This window comes from Giraffa tippelskirchi, chromosome 13 (assembly GCF_054371585.1).
Source record: "Giraffa tippelskirchi isolate mGirTip1 chromosome 13, T2T-mGirTip1v1.2.pri, whole genome shotgun sequence".
NCBI classification, from domain to species: Eukaryota; Metazoa; Chordata; class Mammalia; order Artiodactyla; family Giraffidae; genus Giraffa; species Giraffa tippelskirchi.
The window spans coordinates 61,608,033-61,623,130 of record NC_137287.1 but is presented as its reverse complement, the minus strand read 5'-3'; the positions used below and the strand labels follow the sequence as shown (position 1 = coordinate 61,623,130).

The window sequence follows — 15,098 nt, the reverse complement described above, 5'->3', positions numbered from 1 at the left end:
TGAGTCAGTGATGCCCTCCAACCACCTCATCCTCTGTTGCCCTCTTCTCTTACCCTCTATTTTTCCCAGCATCGGGGTCTTTTCCAGTGAGTCAGTTCTTTGCATCAGGTGGCCAAAATATTGGAGCTTCAGCTTCAGCATCAATCCTTCCCATGAATACTCAGGATTGATTTCCTTTAGGATTGACTAGTTTGATCTCCTTGCAGTCCAAGGGACTCTCAAGAGGTCTTCTCCAGCACCACAGTTCGAAAGCATCAATTCTTCGGTGCTCAGCCTTCATTATGATCCAACTCTCACATCCATACATGACTGCTGGAGAATCATCGCTTTTACTAGACTGACCTTTGTCGGCAAAGTGATGTCTCTGCTTTTCCTAACACTGTGTAGGTTTGACATAGCTATTCTTCCAAGGAGCAAGTATCTTTTAATTTTGTGGCTGCAGTCACCATCTGCATTGATTTTGGAGCTCAAGAAAATGAAATCTGACACTATTTCCAGATTTACTTTTGGTGGGAGTGGGATGAGGGGATGGTTGGGAGGTAAGCCTTGAGATACTATTTTATTTAAGTGAAAAATTTGTCTTTATGTTTTCCTTTTATACTATCTGCCAGATTCCTATTGCCTCTTTCTATAGGTGGTCCATTCTTGTTTCGTGACACCCTTCTCAGTTACAGTCTAAGAGAGCTTTCCTAATGATATGACTGCATGTATCAAAATTGCTACATGCAGCACTATTATGTTCATTTCAGAAATTTTGGAAAATATTATGTAAGTGGGAGAAATTAATCTATGATCCTACTTCTCCTTTTCTCCCTTGTACTTTCATATTTTATAATAGTTGGATCATACTATATATGCAGATTAAGATTTTTCCTTCATCATTTAATAGTCTTATTAACTTGTTATACCATACATTAGTTTTAATGACTTCAGTCTGTTCATTTTATGGTCTGTTGGGTACTGTTTCCAGTTTTTTCTGCTATAAACAGCACCACTTGTACTTTCCATGGTACTAAATACTTGACTGTTTCATTAAGTGAAATGGCTAGATCAGTGGTGAAGTATATTTTAGCTTAAAAAGTAACTAAATTGTAGAAGCCAAAGTTAAGCTTAAGACTAATGGTTTCAAATACAGAATTGGTGTCTTATCCTCTTGTTTACCCTCATTAGTCCTGTGGCTTATCACTGATGACTGCTTTTATTGTTTCACAAACATTTCCATTTTTCTTAAGCATCCTTCTTCATCACTACTCTCGCCTCCTTTGTTCTGCGATGCCTTTGCTTTCATCAAGTCTTACTCATCCAAACATCCACTTCACAATACAAGCAAAAAAACTTTCTTTTTAACTTCCTTCCAAGCTGTCTGAGTTCTTTGCCTTTTGCTTTCAGACTTATGAAAAGTATTCTGAACTTAATCGTTGCTTTTATTTATACCATCTCCCATTGTAGTTTGGCTACTACTTTTACCATTTTATAGGCTTGGTGTATTTTGTTGATTTCCTTAGCAGTAAATACAGGCCTTTTAAAAAATGTGCAACTTTTTCAACTTTTCCTTAAGAATATCCACTGTTTTCAAAGTACTCTCAGAAACTGAGTGATACTGCATTGATTTTTTTTTTTCCTCTTTCTGTTTTGCTGGACTTCTTTTTATTGCCAGCCTTTTAAATAGTGGATGCATTTACCTGTAATCTAATTTTCATTCTCCACAGTCTCCCAGATTATCTGTCTTAATGTTTGTATATTTCTATATGCTGATACCTCCCAAATCTACCTTCAACTCTAAAGTATCTCTAGAGTTTTAAAATAGTCATCTGGTGACTTATTAAAATACCCTCTGGACAGGCTTCAAGGACCTCAAAATTAAGATGTCTAAAACTGAACTACTTCTTCTGATTCCAGTGTATTTGATCTTACAATGGTTTTAGCACCTCTTTGGGTCCAGCTAAGAGAGAGAGACCACATAGTCATTTGAACAGTGCAAGTTTAATATACAGAATAAGTATTTTTAGTTGAATATTTAAAAAACATTGGTCTCACAGGGGATTGGCATAACTAGGGATTGGCTAGTAATAAGTAAAGAGAACTCAAAATATATAGGACTTGCAGATTCAAGGAGCAGCTAATACTCCCAGGATTGAGCTACCCACAAAGAGTTCTCCACCCTTGGGCTGAGGTTGTGAGGTTGTTGGAGAGGGTATGGCCTTGGCTCACTAAATGGTATAGAATGTGCTGGTGCTGTGCAAGCTGAACCCGATGGAAATCTGCCACCTGGGTACCAGGAGAAGCTGTTCGTGGGAAAGCTGCCAAGTACTGTTGGCAGCTGTGCACACAGGAGCCAGATGCTGGAGAAACCATGGGTGTTGCACCCAGGAGCCTGCTGAGTGAACATAAATCGTGGCCTGAACCAGGAACAGAAACTCCTCCTACGAAGTCTCTCCAGTGCCCTCTACTGACAACTTAATGTTCTAGCCAACAAAGGAAGAGGGGCCCAGATACAGATACAGGATTGTGGAGCCAGAGAAAGGACCAAGAGGAGCTGAGAGACAGCAGATCAATAACCAGCCCATCCGTCCAGAAGCCCTCTCCCTCACAATCCTGTACTTCACTGGTTTCTTCAAATGTCTGTTGTCTGCCACTTGGTATTTGCATCCCTCTTAGGGCTCAGTTCAGGTTCATGCCTTTTTTCTTTTGTTATATCAGCCTTCTTTCCTCCAGCTTATCACCTTTATCTTCTGTTTTCTTCCTCTAAAACAAAATTAATGATATTAGGTATAGAATTAAATTCAAACACAGCTCCTCACAATTTGGCCATAGCCCATCTTTCTAGTGCTTTCTTCAGTCACTGAACTTGACTGCATCTCAAACATTCCAGGACTTTTGATGACTTTTTGTTTGACCTGTTCCCAGAGGTTTCTCCATCATTTGTGAATTAAGTGTTAATTCTGGGAAACCTTATCTGACTTAGAAAATTGGTGGTTCTGTGTTCTGTTACCACTTTTAAAAAAATATCTATATAAGAGCAGTTACCATGTAGTATGGTAATTATCATACTTATATGTACTTTATTTCTCTTTGTGTTCCTAGGACCTGATAACCCAGTAACTAAGGTGAATCATCTTCTTAGTTAAAAATCTGCGTTTCTTTTTGTATTATAAATAGACTTTTTGGTTTCCCCGCTTTAGAAGATAAAATATCTTTGTAGCTTTTAAATATTGTTGTCCTTCTGGTTCCATTATAATAATGTGCTTTATATTGTACAGTTTTTATTACCTTAAAAAGCACTTATTAAATATTTTATTTCATCCTGACTTTAACTGTCTTACTGTATATATTAGGCTATGTAGATGGGCAAGGCATGATCTCATCCATTGATCCATACTATCCTGTTGTGAAATAAGCAGGATATATTTTATAGTCATTTTCCTAATGAGGAGAGGAATTCTAAGAATGTGAAGGACTTGTCACAAAGCTTATAACTGACTAGCACCTGAACATCAATCCAGAGCTATGTAATCCAGAAATCTGACTACATCAGTCATAAAAGTTGATGTTTTACTTGCTTTGTTTAGTTTTACTTGTCTTATTTTAGCTCTTGGGACTTTAAATTATTACTCGTCCTTAGTGGCTCCCTATCTGCTCATTTGAACAAGAAAATAGCTCACTCCTATTTAATTTCTAGTTATTTCAGAACTGTTTTAAGGTGAATGTATTTTCTTGACTGGTTTTCACACATCTTTTGCTTTGTTCAATTTCTCTGCTTACCAGAAGTTAGATATGGGTAATTTATAGAACCTTTCGGTTCAAATAAGAATCTCAGCAATTGTTTATTGAATGGGCTTTTGTTTATGGTCATTAAAGCTCCATGGACTGCTAATACTATTGGGAGTATGATTTTTTTTTTTAAAGCTTTGTCAAATCTCACATGGTTGACCTCAGTAAAGCTAGAACTAGAAAAATATGCATACCGATTTATTTTTTTAAATATTTGAAGGAAAAGGGAATCAATACATTTGCTAGATTTTAAAAATTCACATTATTTTAGTTAATAAGTACTCTTTAAGTTAAATAGCTTGATGATAATGTTTACCTGAGCTAAACAACAAGGAGCTACTATATAATGTTTTGTAGTAACTTATGGTAGAAAGTTTTATATATACATATATATATAGGGCTTCCCGGGTGGTGCTAGTGGTAAGGACTCCCCCTGCCAATGTAGAAGATGCAGCTGATGCAGGTTCAATCTCTGTGTTAGGAAGAGCCCCAGAGAAGGAAATGTCAACCCACTCTAGTATTCTTGCCTGGGAAGTCCCATGGACAGAGGAGCCTAGTGGGCTTCAGTCCATGGGGTAACAGTCAGACACGACTGAGCACACATACCCCACATATGTGTGTGTATATGTGTGTATATATACACATGTGTGTGTGTATATATAACTGAAAAGACGTGGGTTCGATCCCTGAGTCGGAAAGGTCCCCTGGAGAAGGAAATGGAAACCCACTCGAGTATTCTTGCCTTGGAAGTCCCATGGACAGAGGAGCCTAGTAGGCTACAGTTGATGGGGTCACAAAAGAGTGGGACATGACTTGGCGACTAAACAACAGCTGAAACATTGTAAATCAACTATACATCAATAAAAAGTTAAAAAATAGTAATACTTACATGGTTGACTCAATCTTTTACAGCCTGTACTTAACTTAAGGGACCTTGGATTATCTGAATTAAAAATTGGACAGATTGATCAACTGGTAGGCAGTCTACTTCCTGGATTTTATAAGGACAAAAATGTTTCTTCCCATTGGCATACATCTCATGTATCTGCACAGTCCTTCTTTGAAAATAAATATGGTAAGTTAATATATTTTTTGTTTCAATGAAAGTAAGCCATTTTAGTACTATTGATAATTTAATAGATAACAAGGTTAGGGGGTTTCCCTGGTGGGTCAGATGGTGAAGAATCTACTTGCAGTGCCGGTTTGATCCCTGGGTCAGGAAGATCCCCTGGAGAAGGGAATGGCAACCCACTCCAGTATTCTTGCCTAGAGAATTCCATGGACAGAGGAGCCTGGAGGGCTACAGTCTATGGAGTCACAAAGAATCGGACATGACTGAGCCACTTAGACTTTGGCTGCTACTTATGAACATACTTCTGGTTTCCAGTGTTTCATCACATTGTTGACTAATTTTGAAATTGTCTCTTGGAAATAACTTGTTTTGGTTTTTCTAATATTTGGTAAAATCATTTGTATTTCATGATTTGGTTGTTTGACAATTAGAAAGTTTACTTTTTACAATTTCCTTCCAGGTTGCTTAGATATGTTTAGTACTTTACGTTCCTCTTGCTTGTACAGACAACATTCAAGAACTCTTAAAAGAATTTGTTCAGATCTTCAGTACTGGCCAGGTACGAAGCGATAATTATATTTATTTTGAAAAAAATAAATTTGTTTAATATATTCTGATTTGTCTTTCTTAGTGATATTAATGATTAGAAACATTCATTTGTAGCTCACAGTAGAATCTGCAGAATATTTGGAAATAACTAGTGTCAAAGTTTTGGTTCTTAGTAGACATTTTCCTTGTGAAAATTTAAAATGAAAACTGTGATACTGTTTCATTCAGTTTTCATACAGTCTCGGGGTTTTAAAACTTTGAAATCAAGGACACGACGTCTGCAGTCCACCTCTGAAAGATTAGCAGAAACGCAGCACACAGCGCCATCATTTGTGAAGGTAACTAGACCTTTGTTGTTGTTATTTGAAAAAGCAGTACTTTTCAGAAAGAATGTTCAATATCTGATGTATGTTTTTGGCTAGTTGATTTTCTTTCATCTTTTCATTTAGGATAATGGATTAATATTCTATGCAATCATTACATCTACAACATTTCTGGATTCCAAGCTTATCTTTCCACTAGCCTGTTAGATATCTTCCTTTGTTTCTTTCTCTGTCAATCTATACCTGCTTATATATTCTTATGTTAATAAGTAGCATCCATCCAGGTTAGAAACATTGTGGTTAACTATGATTTGTTCATCTTCTCTCACTTCCTGCATTCATAATTACTAAAATCCTGTTGATCCAGCCTCTTAAATATTTCTTGAATCTGTCTTCATCCCCAGGTCCACTGCATACAGACGATGATTATTTAGTCTCCCTGCGTTCATTTTTGCTAGCTTTAGTCCAGTCTCCAGACTGCCATCCACTAGACTGTCTAAAATGTAATAGTGTAATGGTTGTATTCCTCTGCTTTATTGTCAGATTTCTGCCATGGTACATAAGGCATTTCATCACTTAGCATTCTGCCTAACGTTTTTCCGTTCTCATCTTTCAGTGTACCACCTCCTCTCTCCCCCTGTCCTCCTCTCTTGGTGTTTTAAAGTCCTGTCAAACAAGATTGCTTATAGCTCTTGAGTACTAGAGGCTGTTGTTTCATGGCTCTGTCAAATTGTTTATGCCCTGTGTTTCTGTGGTTTAGTTATCCCATCCTCTGTAAGGTTTTTCTTGACTTCTCAGACAGCATTTGTTTTACCACCATGCCTAGCTCCTCTAACGTAATATCAAAGTAACTTCAAAAACTTAGTTATTTGTGTATCTCTTCCCAGTAGACCAAAAACATTCCCATCATTGGTATTTACATCTTCAGAACTTACACAAGGTCAAGTATTAATATATGAAAGGTGCTAAGTAAATGTTTAATAAATGAGTGAGGTTTTTCTTCCAGGAATAAAGGAGTGTGACCTATTGTAAGGTATTAAACCCTAAGTCAACTTGCGACCTGTTATTCAGTAGAGTTAGTGGTTTACATAGTTTATATTCATTAACCACTAGAAGTATATGGGCCAGTGTTAGTTTCCTAATCATTGGCTATTTATTGTTGAGTCTTAATTCTTCACATTGACAATAAAAATTTTAAATTGTAGAATTTTAATGAATTTTTTTGTGAGTAATTGTTATGTTTGGGGGGAGTATTACCTATAGTCAATGATACTAATGTGTTGTTTGTGTATTTAGGGGTTTCTTTTGCGGGACAGAGGATCAGACGTTGAGAGTTTGGATAAACTCATGAAAACCAAAAACATACCTGAAGCTCACCAAGATGCATTTAAAACTGGTTTTGCAGAGGGTTTCCTGAAAGCTCAAGCGCTAACACAAAAAACCAATGGTAAGTTGATTAGACACCATCCATATTTGGAGAGGAATATCTGAAAGGAAATCATAGTCCTGCCTTTTAAGTGATTATAATAACTTTTCTAACAGTTATGCAACTTTTTATAGGTTACATTTCATTATATTTGTATCTTAAGCTGTGTGGAAAGAGAATATGTCCTGGAACTTTCACTGTCTGAAGTGAACCTAAGTCACCTAAGTACATGAAATTTTTGATAACGTGCTGAAAGGCGATCATGGAGATTATGCAAAATATACCAGGCTCCAGAACTGTGTGTTGTGAAATGTGATTACCATCAGTAACCTCATGTTTGCATTTCATTGAGCTGTCGTTTCTCATTGATAACATTTTATTTAAAGCTTTTTTCTTTTTTCTCCAGATTCTTTAAGAAGAACTCGTCTGATTGTTTTTATTCTGCTGGTAGTTGGCATTTATGGACTCTTAAAGAACCCATTTTTATCTGGTAGAGACTCTTTATATTTTATCTGACTTTTTAAAAAATCTTTTATATACTCATTTCTTTTCCTTAGTCTAAGACTTAGAGATGAGAAAACATTTATGTTTATAATTCCAGGGTCTAGGTCTTTAATCCAAATTTGAGACTTCTCAGATTGGGTCACTTTGAGATTGTTTTTTGCATTGAAATAGAAAAATTTTAATCTCTTACGATTATGTATCATCCACCTTGTCAGAGGACTTACTATATTTGCATTGTCTTATGGATTATAAGAAAAATTCCTTCAGACACTGTATAAATTCAAGTTGTACTTTTTTTTTTTTTTTTTAGTTCTACCAGTTTATTGCTACCAACCCATTTCCCTCCACCCTCATGCACGCGTGCTCAGTCATGTAACCCCATGGACTGCAGCCCACCAGGCTCCTCTGTCCATGGACTTTTCCAGGCAAGAATACTGGAGTGGGTTGCCATTTCCTTCTCCACAAGGTGTACTTTTTTAAGGATATAACTAATATTTTTTAAAGTTCCAAAGATTATGTTAGAGTAATAATTTTAAATCTACTTCTAGACGTGATTAATTCCCCAGATTTTTAAGAAATGATACTTAACCAATGATAAAATTCTAAGAACATGCAGAAGAATTTTATAATAGCAATTCAGAGTAAAAAATAGTCATCTATTTCAAAGGCACAGTAATAAATTCAATATATTGAAAAATAGCACACAGAAAATTACTTTAGAGCCCCAGGTTTCCTCAGTTTGCCAGTCTAAAATGAAGTAATAATGTCAGATTAAAGTGGTTCCAATTGATTTTCCAGCTGTCATTCAGTGTTTATACCGTGTTTTCCCCTTTCTTTATGATGATTACCTTGAGAGGGGAAAAAAATGATTTACAGTTAAGAACATTGATTGACCTAAATCAGAAATTATTCCTACAACTTGATGTAGCCCCAGTTATTTTAAAAGTTATCAAACCTGAGATGAGGTTTTAACATCCAGGAAGCGCCTTTTTTATATCTAGATCTGCCTTCTCTTGTTTCTGTCTTTTTTTCTAAAATTTTTTTTTCCAAAAAAAGGAACCAGTGTATGGATTGATAGGTGGTATCAGCAGGGTGGTGGAAGAGTGGGAAGAGCTCTGATGATTATTCTTTTGTGTTTCTTAATTGCACACAATGGAGTTTGAGAACCATTGGTTTACATTTTTACTATTAGATATAAGGAGAAGAGGGAAATTCTTAGTTTTAATTGGAAAGGCAAAGATGTCATTTTAATGAGAATCATTCATTCTTTAAACATGGTCTCAAAATCCAGAAGACCTAATTCCTACTCCTCGCATTGTGATCTTAGGCATTTAATTTTTCTGGACTTTCTTGCATCTGAAGAATAAGGTAGTTAGAATTTTATGAATCTATCAAATATGTAAGCATTTTTTTTTGTCCCTTTAGTCCGCTTCCGGACAACAACAGGGCTTGATTCTGCTGTAGATCCTGTGCAGATGAAAAATGTTACCTTTGAACATGTTAAAGGAGTAAGTTAAAAAGTTTACCTTGGTCTCTTTAAACATTATTTTAATTGTATTTTTTATTAGAAAGGTTGAAATAATAGAAGATACATACATGGTCTGTGCCTCCAGTTCTTGGCACAGAGCTCTTAAAACCCTTGTAATTTCCCAGGGGATAAGAGCACTGGGAGTATCTTTTGTTCTACTGTTTGGTCTTTGACACCAGTTCCTGACACAGGGCTTATGAGTCCTTTGGAATGTCCTGGGTGATGGCAATGTCTTTTGTTCTTTTCTTTCCTTGTCCCCTTAACTACACAGCACGCACCTCATGGGATCTTAGCTTCCCAACCAGGGATTGAACCTGGGCCCACAGCTGTGAATACATGGAGTCCTGTCCACTGGACTGCCAAGGAAGTCCCACAGTATCTTTTGTTCTAATGAGGTGGCTCTGAGTGGGCTCCTGGAGGGGGGCTGGTCACCAGAAAGATCAAGCCGTGATTAGAATCTTGGAATTTCCACCTCTACTCTCTGTTCTCCAGAGAGGGGAGAGGGGCTGGAAAGGAGTTAATAATTGATTCTGCCTATGTAAGTACACTCCCATTAAAATCCCCACAGGTCGGGGTTTGGAGGAGTTTTCAGTTGGTGAACACATAGAGGCGTGAGGAGAGTAGCATTTTCAGAGAGGACATGGAGGGCCTGTACCCCTTCCTGTATCCCTTGCCTACCTCTCTGTTCCTTCTGGCTGTTCTAGGGTATATCCTTTCATAATGCGCCAATAGTACCTAACCTGGTTTCCTGAGTTCTATGAGCTGCTCTACCAAATTAAACCCAAGGAGGGAATTCTGGGAATCTCCAATTTATAGCCAATTGGCAGAAGCACAGATGTCCTAGATGTGGGATTGACATCTGAGGGGTGTGTGTGGGGGGGTAAGTCTTGTGGAACTTTGGCCCATCAATATGTTTCCTGTTTGCCCCTTCCCAAGTACTTTCTTTTTATCACTGCCCAATGTAAATACTTGAGTTTTCTCACTGAGTTATTAAAAGTTGTGTGATATGAGTGTGTAGGTTGGCTACAAGTATATTATTATGTGAGGGTAATTTAAAATAAATATGTGAAAGTATACTACAAAAAAGGTATTCTTCATTTACACTGGTAGCCAACATCTTTCAATTGAAGTCACACCCATGAAAAAATTTCTGGTGTTTGTTGACAGTTGAATTCTGGAACACTAGGTCTGTGTTCTTCGGCAGCCATGCTGTGGTTGTCTTTAAAGGGACTGTTGCTTTCCAGTTCAGCACCATTTCCACCAGTGCTATTCTGCATCTGGCCTTCTTCACTCATTTATTGATACCATTTTACCACTGGGAATTTGCATTTGTGACTTCTGCTTATATGCTGACTACGAAAATTGCTCACTGTTTCTAATAGATAGCTTTCTTAGTCCTTATCAGAGTTTTAAAAATGATCTAATATTCTGATTGCAATTTTTGTTGGCCAGATTGGATTTTTTTTCTGCTAGGGATCTCAATTCTGTAAGATTTTATATTTGGAGAATTAAATCTTTAACATTTTTTTTACCACAACTATTTATAAAGCAGTACACTATAGCTTAATTTTAGTCACTGTCCTTTGGCATTTGTTAGGAACTAAATTGTTTATATTCTAGTAGTAATTCCTTATTAAAAAAATGACTTCATAACTAGTCACAAATTAATGTTATAACTTAAACACAGACAATTTATTGTTAGTAAGTCCAGATAGTTTGCCCTTGAAGCTTATAACCAGGTCCAAAAAAGTTTTAGATTTGAAACTTATTAGGCAACTCTATTAAATGCCACTGAGACGTTTAACTAGAATTTCAAATGTAACAGGTTTTTTTTTTTTTTTTTTTTAACCAAAGGAAACAATTGGAAAGGGGTTTTGTTGGGATATGTAAGGAGATTTCATGTATCTGGTACTGAGGGTCGGGAGAAAACCCTTTGTGTGAGTATTTCTAAAGGGGCCTTTTTGTATACTTTCACTGAAACAAAAAGCCAAATTAATATCAGGTTAAATTTACAATATTCAAAGAGGGTGTCTTGGTAAGGTAATTAATATTTTAAATTATTTGGTAAATTGTATCACTTCAGGTGGAGGAAGCTAAACAGGAATTACAGGAAGTTGTTGAATTTTTGAAAAATCCACAAAAATTTACTGTTCTTGGAGGTAAACTTCCAAAAGGTAAGATATCTTCGCTTTCCCCTGACTTGACAAAACACTGTAATATATCACTAATTTAGCTTTTATCAGATTTACCTGATGAAAGTTTATTAGTAATTCTTAATTGCTATTTTACAAGTGCTCATTCTGAACATACTGTTTTGTTACCTTTGTTCTTTAGTACAAAGAATTCCCTCCATGGTTTTAACTCAGACTCAAAATTTTTTTTAACATTTTGTTCTATTTGTTAATTGATTTTCTTTACATTTTTTTTAAACCATTTGCAAGTAAATTATAGATGTCATGCTCTTTTGCCCCTAAATACCTCATCATGTGTTGCCTAAGAAGGATATTTTCTTTATACAATTTTAGTACAGTTATTAAAGTCAGGAAATTTAACATAGATCCAAAACTGTTATCTAATCTGAAATCATATTCAGATTCCAGTATTTATCCCAATGTGTAAACAGTATTTAAATGATACAGGAAAGTTAGTTACGAAGCAGGTCCTGAAGGGAATCATTTATAGAGACAAATATGTTTGACTATGTTTGAAAATATTGATCATTGGTGTGCCTTCAACCACAGCACTGTATTTATTAATTAGTAATTATTTTAAGTTCTTATCAGGTTGTGTTTTTGTTTTTTAATTTGAACCATTCTTATTTATTTTTTTCCTTTAGGAATTCTTTTAGTTGGACCACCGGGAACAGGAAAGACACTTCTTGCCCGAGCTGTTGCTGGAGAAGCTGATGTTCCTTTTTATTATGCTTCTGGATCAGAATTTGATGAGATGTTTGTGGGTGTGGGAGCCAGCCGTATAAGAAATCTTTTTAGTAGGTTTAGCGGATCTTTCATATAGTAATAATTTCTCTTAATGTTAGGAAAAGAGGGTTTCTTAAACTCTTTCTTTGCTTCTTGTTTCTGATTTGATAGTTGGCTGAAATAGCCATTGTAGGATGCTAATCTCAGGTAACTTAGTGTGTGGGCTAAAATAAAACTATTACTTTTCTTTCCAATTAGTCAAAAGAGTTTGTGGAATCACTAGGTTGCTGGCTGAGGTTGGGGTCTGTTGAAAACCTGTGGTTTCATTTGTTTTGTTTTGAGCTTTTTTTTTTGGGGGGGTGTGTTTTGTTTTGTTTTTACCTTATTTATCAATTCTGTAGTATATATTTAAAAATTATTTGCCTCACATCTGACTGTATATGGTTTGTATGACTAGGAAGAATGAATATTCAGTGTTATATTTTCTTTTTCATTTGAGACTACTCTTCTTAAAGCAGTTAAGAAAGACCTTCTTTTATGTATTTGCTCCCTAATGAGTGTCTTTTATTGGCTTTTTAATTATCTTACAGGTTGTTAAATATGCAATTTTATTTTAAAGGTGTTGATTTTATTAAACTTATTTGAATTTTTTCTGTCTTTAGGAGAAGCAAAAGCAAACGCCCCTTGTGTTATATTTATTGATGAATTGGATTCTGTTGGTGGGAAGCGAATTGAATCTCCAATGCATCCATATTCACGGCAGACTATAAATCAACTTCTGGCTGAAATGGATGGGTAATTGAATCTTCTGTCTTGAGAATTTGGTGGTATATTTAGTAGCATTTCAGAGATAGGAAAAATCTCAAGTTTATAGGCAACAGAATATCCTATGTGCAAGAAGTAAAGACAAGCTGTTTTGACTATTGTATTGTTTTACTAATGGGATCATTGATAATTGATGTATTAACTACTCTTAAATTGAAAAGTAAAATTTTCATTTACTGTAGTATGACAGAAAAGCAGTGATTCTAGCTGAAAGTAGTCATCTCTTTGGAGATGTGAAAGGAGAATACCCTCATTCTTACACTGTTTGTGACCAGCTCTCAGTGTTGCTGTAGATCAAAAGCTTGCATCAGTTTTCATAATGTAAAAAGTAAGAGGTGGGCTTGCTTTGAATGAAGCAGAGAAGTTTCTTAAAGTCATATAAGACATTCTGAAAGTTTAAGAGTAAATAATTGGAATTGGTAAACTTGAACATAATTTTTCAAAAAATTAGTCAGGAACTCAGGCTTTTTGTATCAGGTTATCTCTTCCTAAGTAGAAAAATTACTGTGAAACCACAGATGATTTGGTGATTTATTATTAAGTTTTATTGAAGTGCACTGACCTTTTAAAAAGCAGTTAATGATGTCTTACTATTTGGGGCATTAAAAAGACAATCCCTTTTCTTTGCTGTTAGTAAGATTGAAGATAAACAGTTGTGTAGAACATTTCTGTGTGTGTGCTGTTTTAACTTTCAATGAAAAGATACTTTTTTTCCTTAATAGTTTTAAACCCAATGAAGGAGTTATCATCATAGGTGCCACAAATTTCCCAGAGGCATTAGATAAGTAAGTATTAAAAATTTTGTGATATATTCTAGAACAGTGATGAACTTTAAAAACATTGTGCTAAGTGAAGAAAACCCATCACAAAACAGTACATATTATATGATTCCTTTTATATGAATTGTTCAGAATAAGCAGATCGATAGCAATGTAAAGTAATTTAGTAGTTGCCAGAGGTTGGGCAAACAGGAGGGAAATAACTGCCAGTAGACTTGGGGTTTCTTCTGGCTGGAGAAAGTGGGAGAAAGGGATCAATATTCTTTAAAATTATTGTGGTGCTGGTTAGACAACTCTGAATCTGTTAACACCCACTGGATTGTCCACTTCAAATTCTATGATGTGAGAATTGTATCTCAGTAAAGCTACTGAAAGAATCTTCTTATGACTTAAACATCATAGAGCTTTTGGGGGAGGGTGGTAGACAGCACATTTTTAAAAGTAAAATTTACTATAGTTGAAGATTTTAATTGATTTTATTGTTTAAGTTATTCATCCTTTCATTTGATCTAATAGTTCTTGCTTAAGAGTCTAGTTTAACGTTTTATAATACAGCAGTAAGATGGGTGTGTGGCTCTCATAATAGGCTGCTATAGAATTATTTGTTCCTTTACTGACAGACTTGCTTGTCTTTGTCTCTGAATGGTTGTATACTATCCTGATGCACATATTTATCTACATGAACCTTTGTTTAGCCTTCTAGTTATTGAAATTATTATTTCAACCATGTTTTACAAGGAACTAATCTGAATATTTATGCTCAAAATAAATGTTGGTTGCCCTTACCTTTCCATCTTCTCTTTAGGATGTCAGTCTTGTTTTTATAACCAGACCTTCAGCACAGTTTATTAATTATATTTTCTTTTTGTATTCTCCTTGTAGTGCCTTAATACGCCCTGGTCGCTTTGACATGCAGGTTACAGTTCCAAGGCCAGATGTGAAAGGTCGAACAGAAATCTTGAAGTGGTATCTCAATAAAATAAAGTTTGATCAGTGTAAGTCTAATTCTGTGATACAAACATTATCTCTGTGAAGTGGTAATACATCAATCTACCCTGTTTGTGGTCCTTACTCAGGATGTCTTAAAAGAAAAGTTCCTTTAAGTGTTTTTTTTTTCTCTCCTTTTATTTGTCCTTAAAGTCTATTTCTTAAGTAGTGTGTATCAGAGATTCTATAATTTTGAATCCCGATTTGAAAGAAAGTTTTCTTTTGAGTATTGAGATAGATAATATTTGATGAATCTATGTATAAATTTTTCTTTAGATGAATGTAAAATATAAAGTAATAGAACAAGTACCTGTATATTATGAGCATAGTGCCTCATGATGTAATCACTTTGGGGCCAAAAGAGGGGAAGCAAAAGTATAAAACAAAATACATGGAAATATTATGGACCCACTTGA

General features: G+C 35.4%; 1 protein-coding gene and 1 long non-coding RNA gene across 18 annotated transcripts in view; one reads left to right on the top strand and one right to left on the bottom strand.

Moving 5' to 3' along the window:
* YME1L1 (YME1 like 1 ATPase) overlaps positions 1-15,098 on the top strand; it is a 28,018-nt gene that overhangs the window by 7,433 nt on the left and 5,487 nt on the right. For 13 of the 17 annotated variants that reach the window (XM_081554161.1, XM_081554156.1, XM_081554166.1 and 10 more), the window contains 11 exons: positions 4,684-4,846; positions 5,304-5,402; positions 5,621-5,730; positions 7,012-7,162; positions 7,548-7,631; positions 9,071-9,153; positions 11,257-11,347; positions 12,010-12,162; positions 12,754-12,886; positions 13,639-13,701; positions 14,578-14,690. In XM_081554161.1, the coding sequence (XP_081410287.1) occupies positions 5,315-5,402; positions 5,621-5,730; positions 7,012-7,162; positions 7,548-7,631; positions 9,071-9,153; positions 11,257-11,347; positions 12,010-12,162; positions 12,754-12,886; positions 13,639-13,701; positions 14,578-14,690 (1,069 nt within the window). In that variant the 5' untranslated portion in view covers positions 4,684-4,846; positions 5,304-5,314. Of the gene's footprint in view, positions 1-4,683; positions 4,891-5,274; positions 5,403-5,620; positions 5,731-7,011; positions 7,163-7,547; positions 7,632-9,070; positions 9,154-11,256; positions 11,348-12,009; positions 12,163-12,753; positions 12,887-13,638; positions 13,702-14,577; positions 14,691-15,098 lie in introns of all 17 variants that reach the window. The other 4 variants (XM_081554170.1, XM_081554160.1, XM_081554169.1 and 1 more) reach the window with 3 other exon arrangements.
* LOC145531528 (uncharacterized) lies at positions 3,891-14,667 on the bottom strand. Its single transcript, XR_014072509.1, has 3 exons — positions 14,482-14,667; positions 8,361-8,493; positions 3,891-7,202 (listed from the first exon to the last, which is right to left on the bottom strand). It is a non-coding gene; the product is annotated as an uncharacterized LOC145531528 (long non-coding RNA).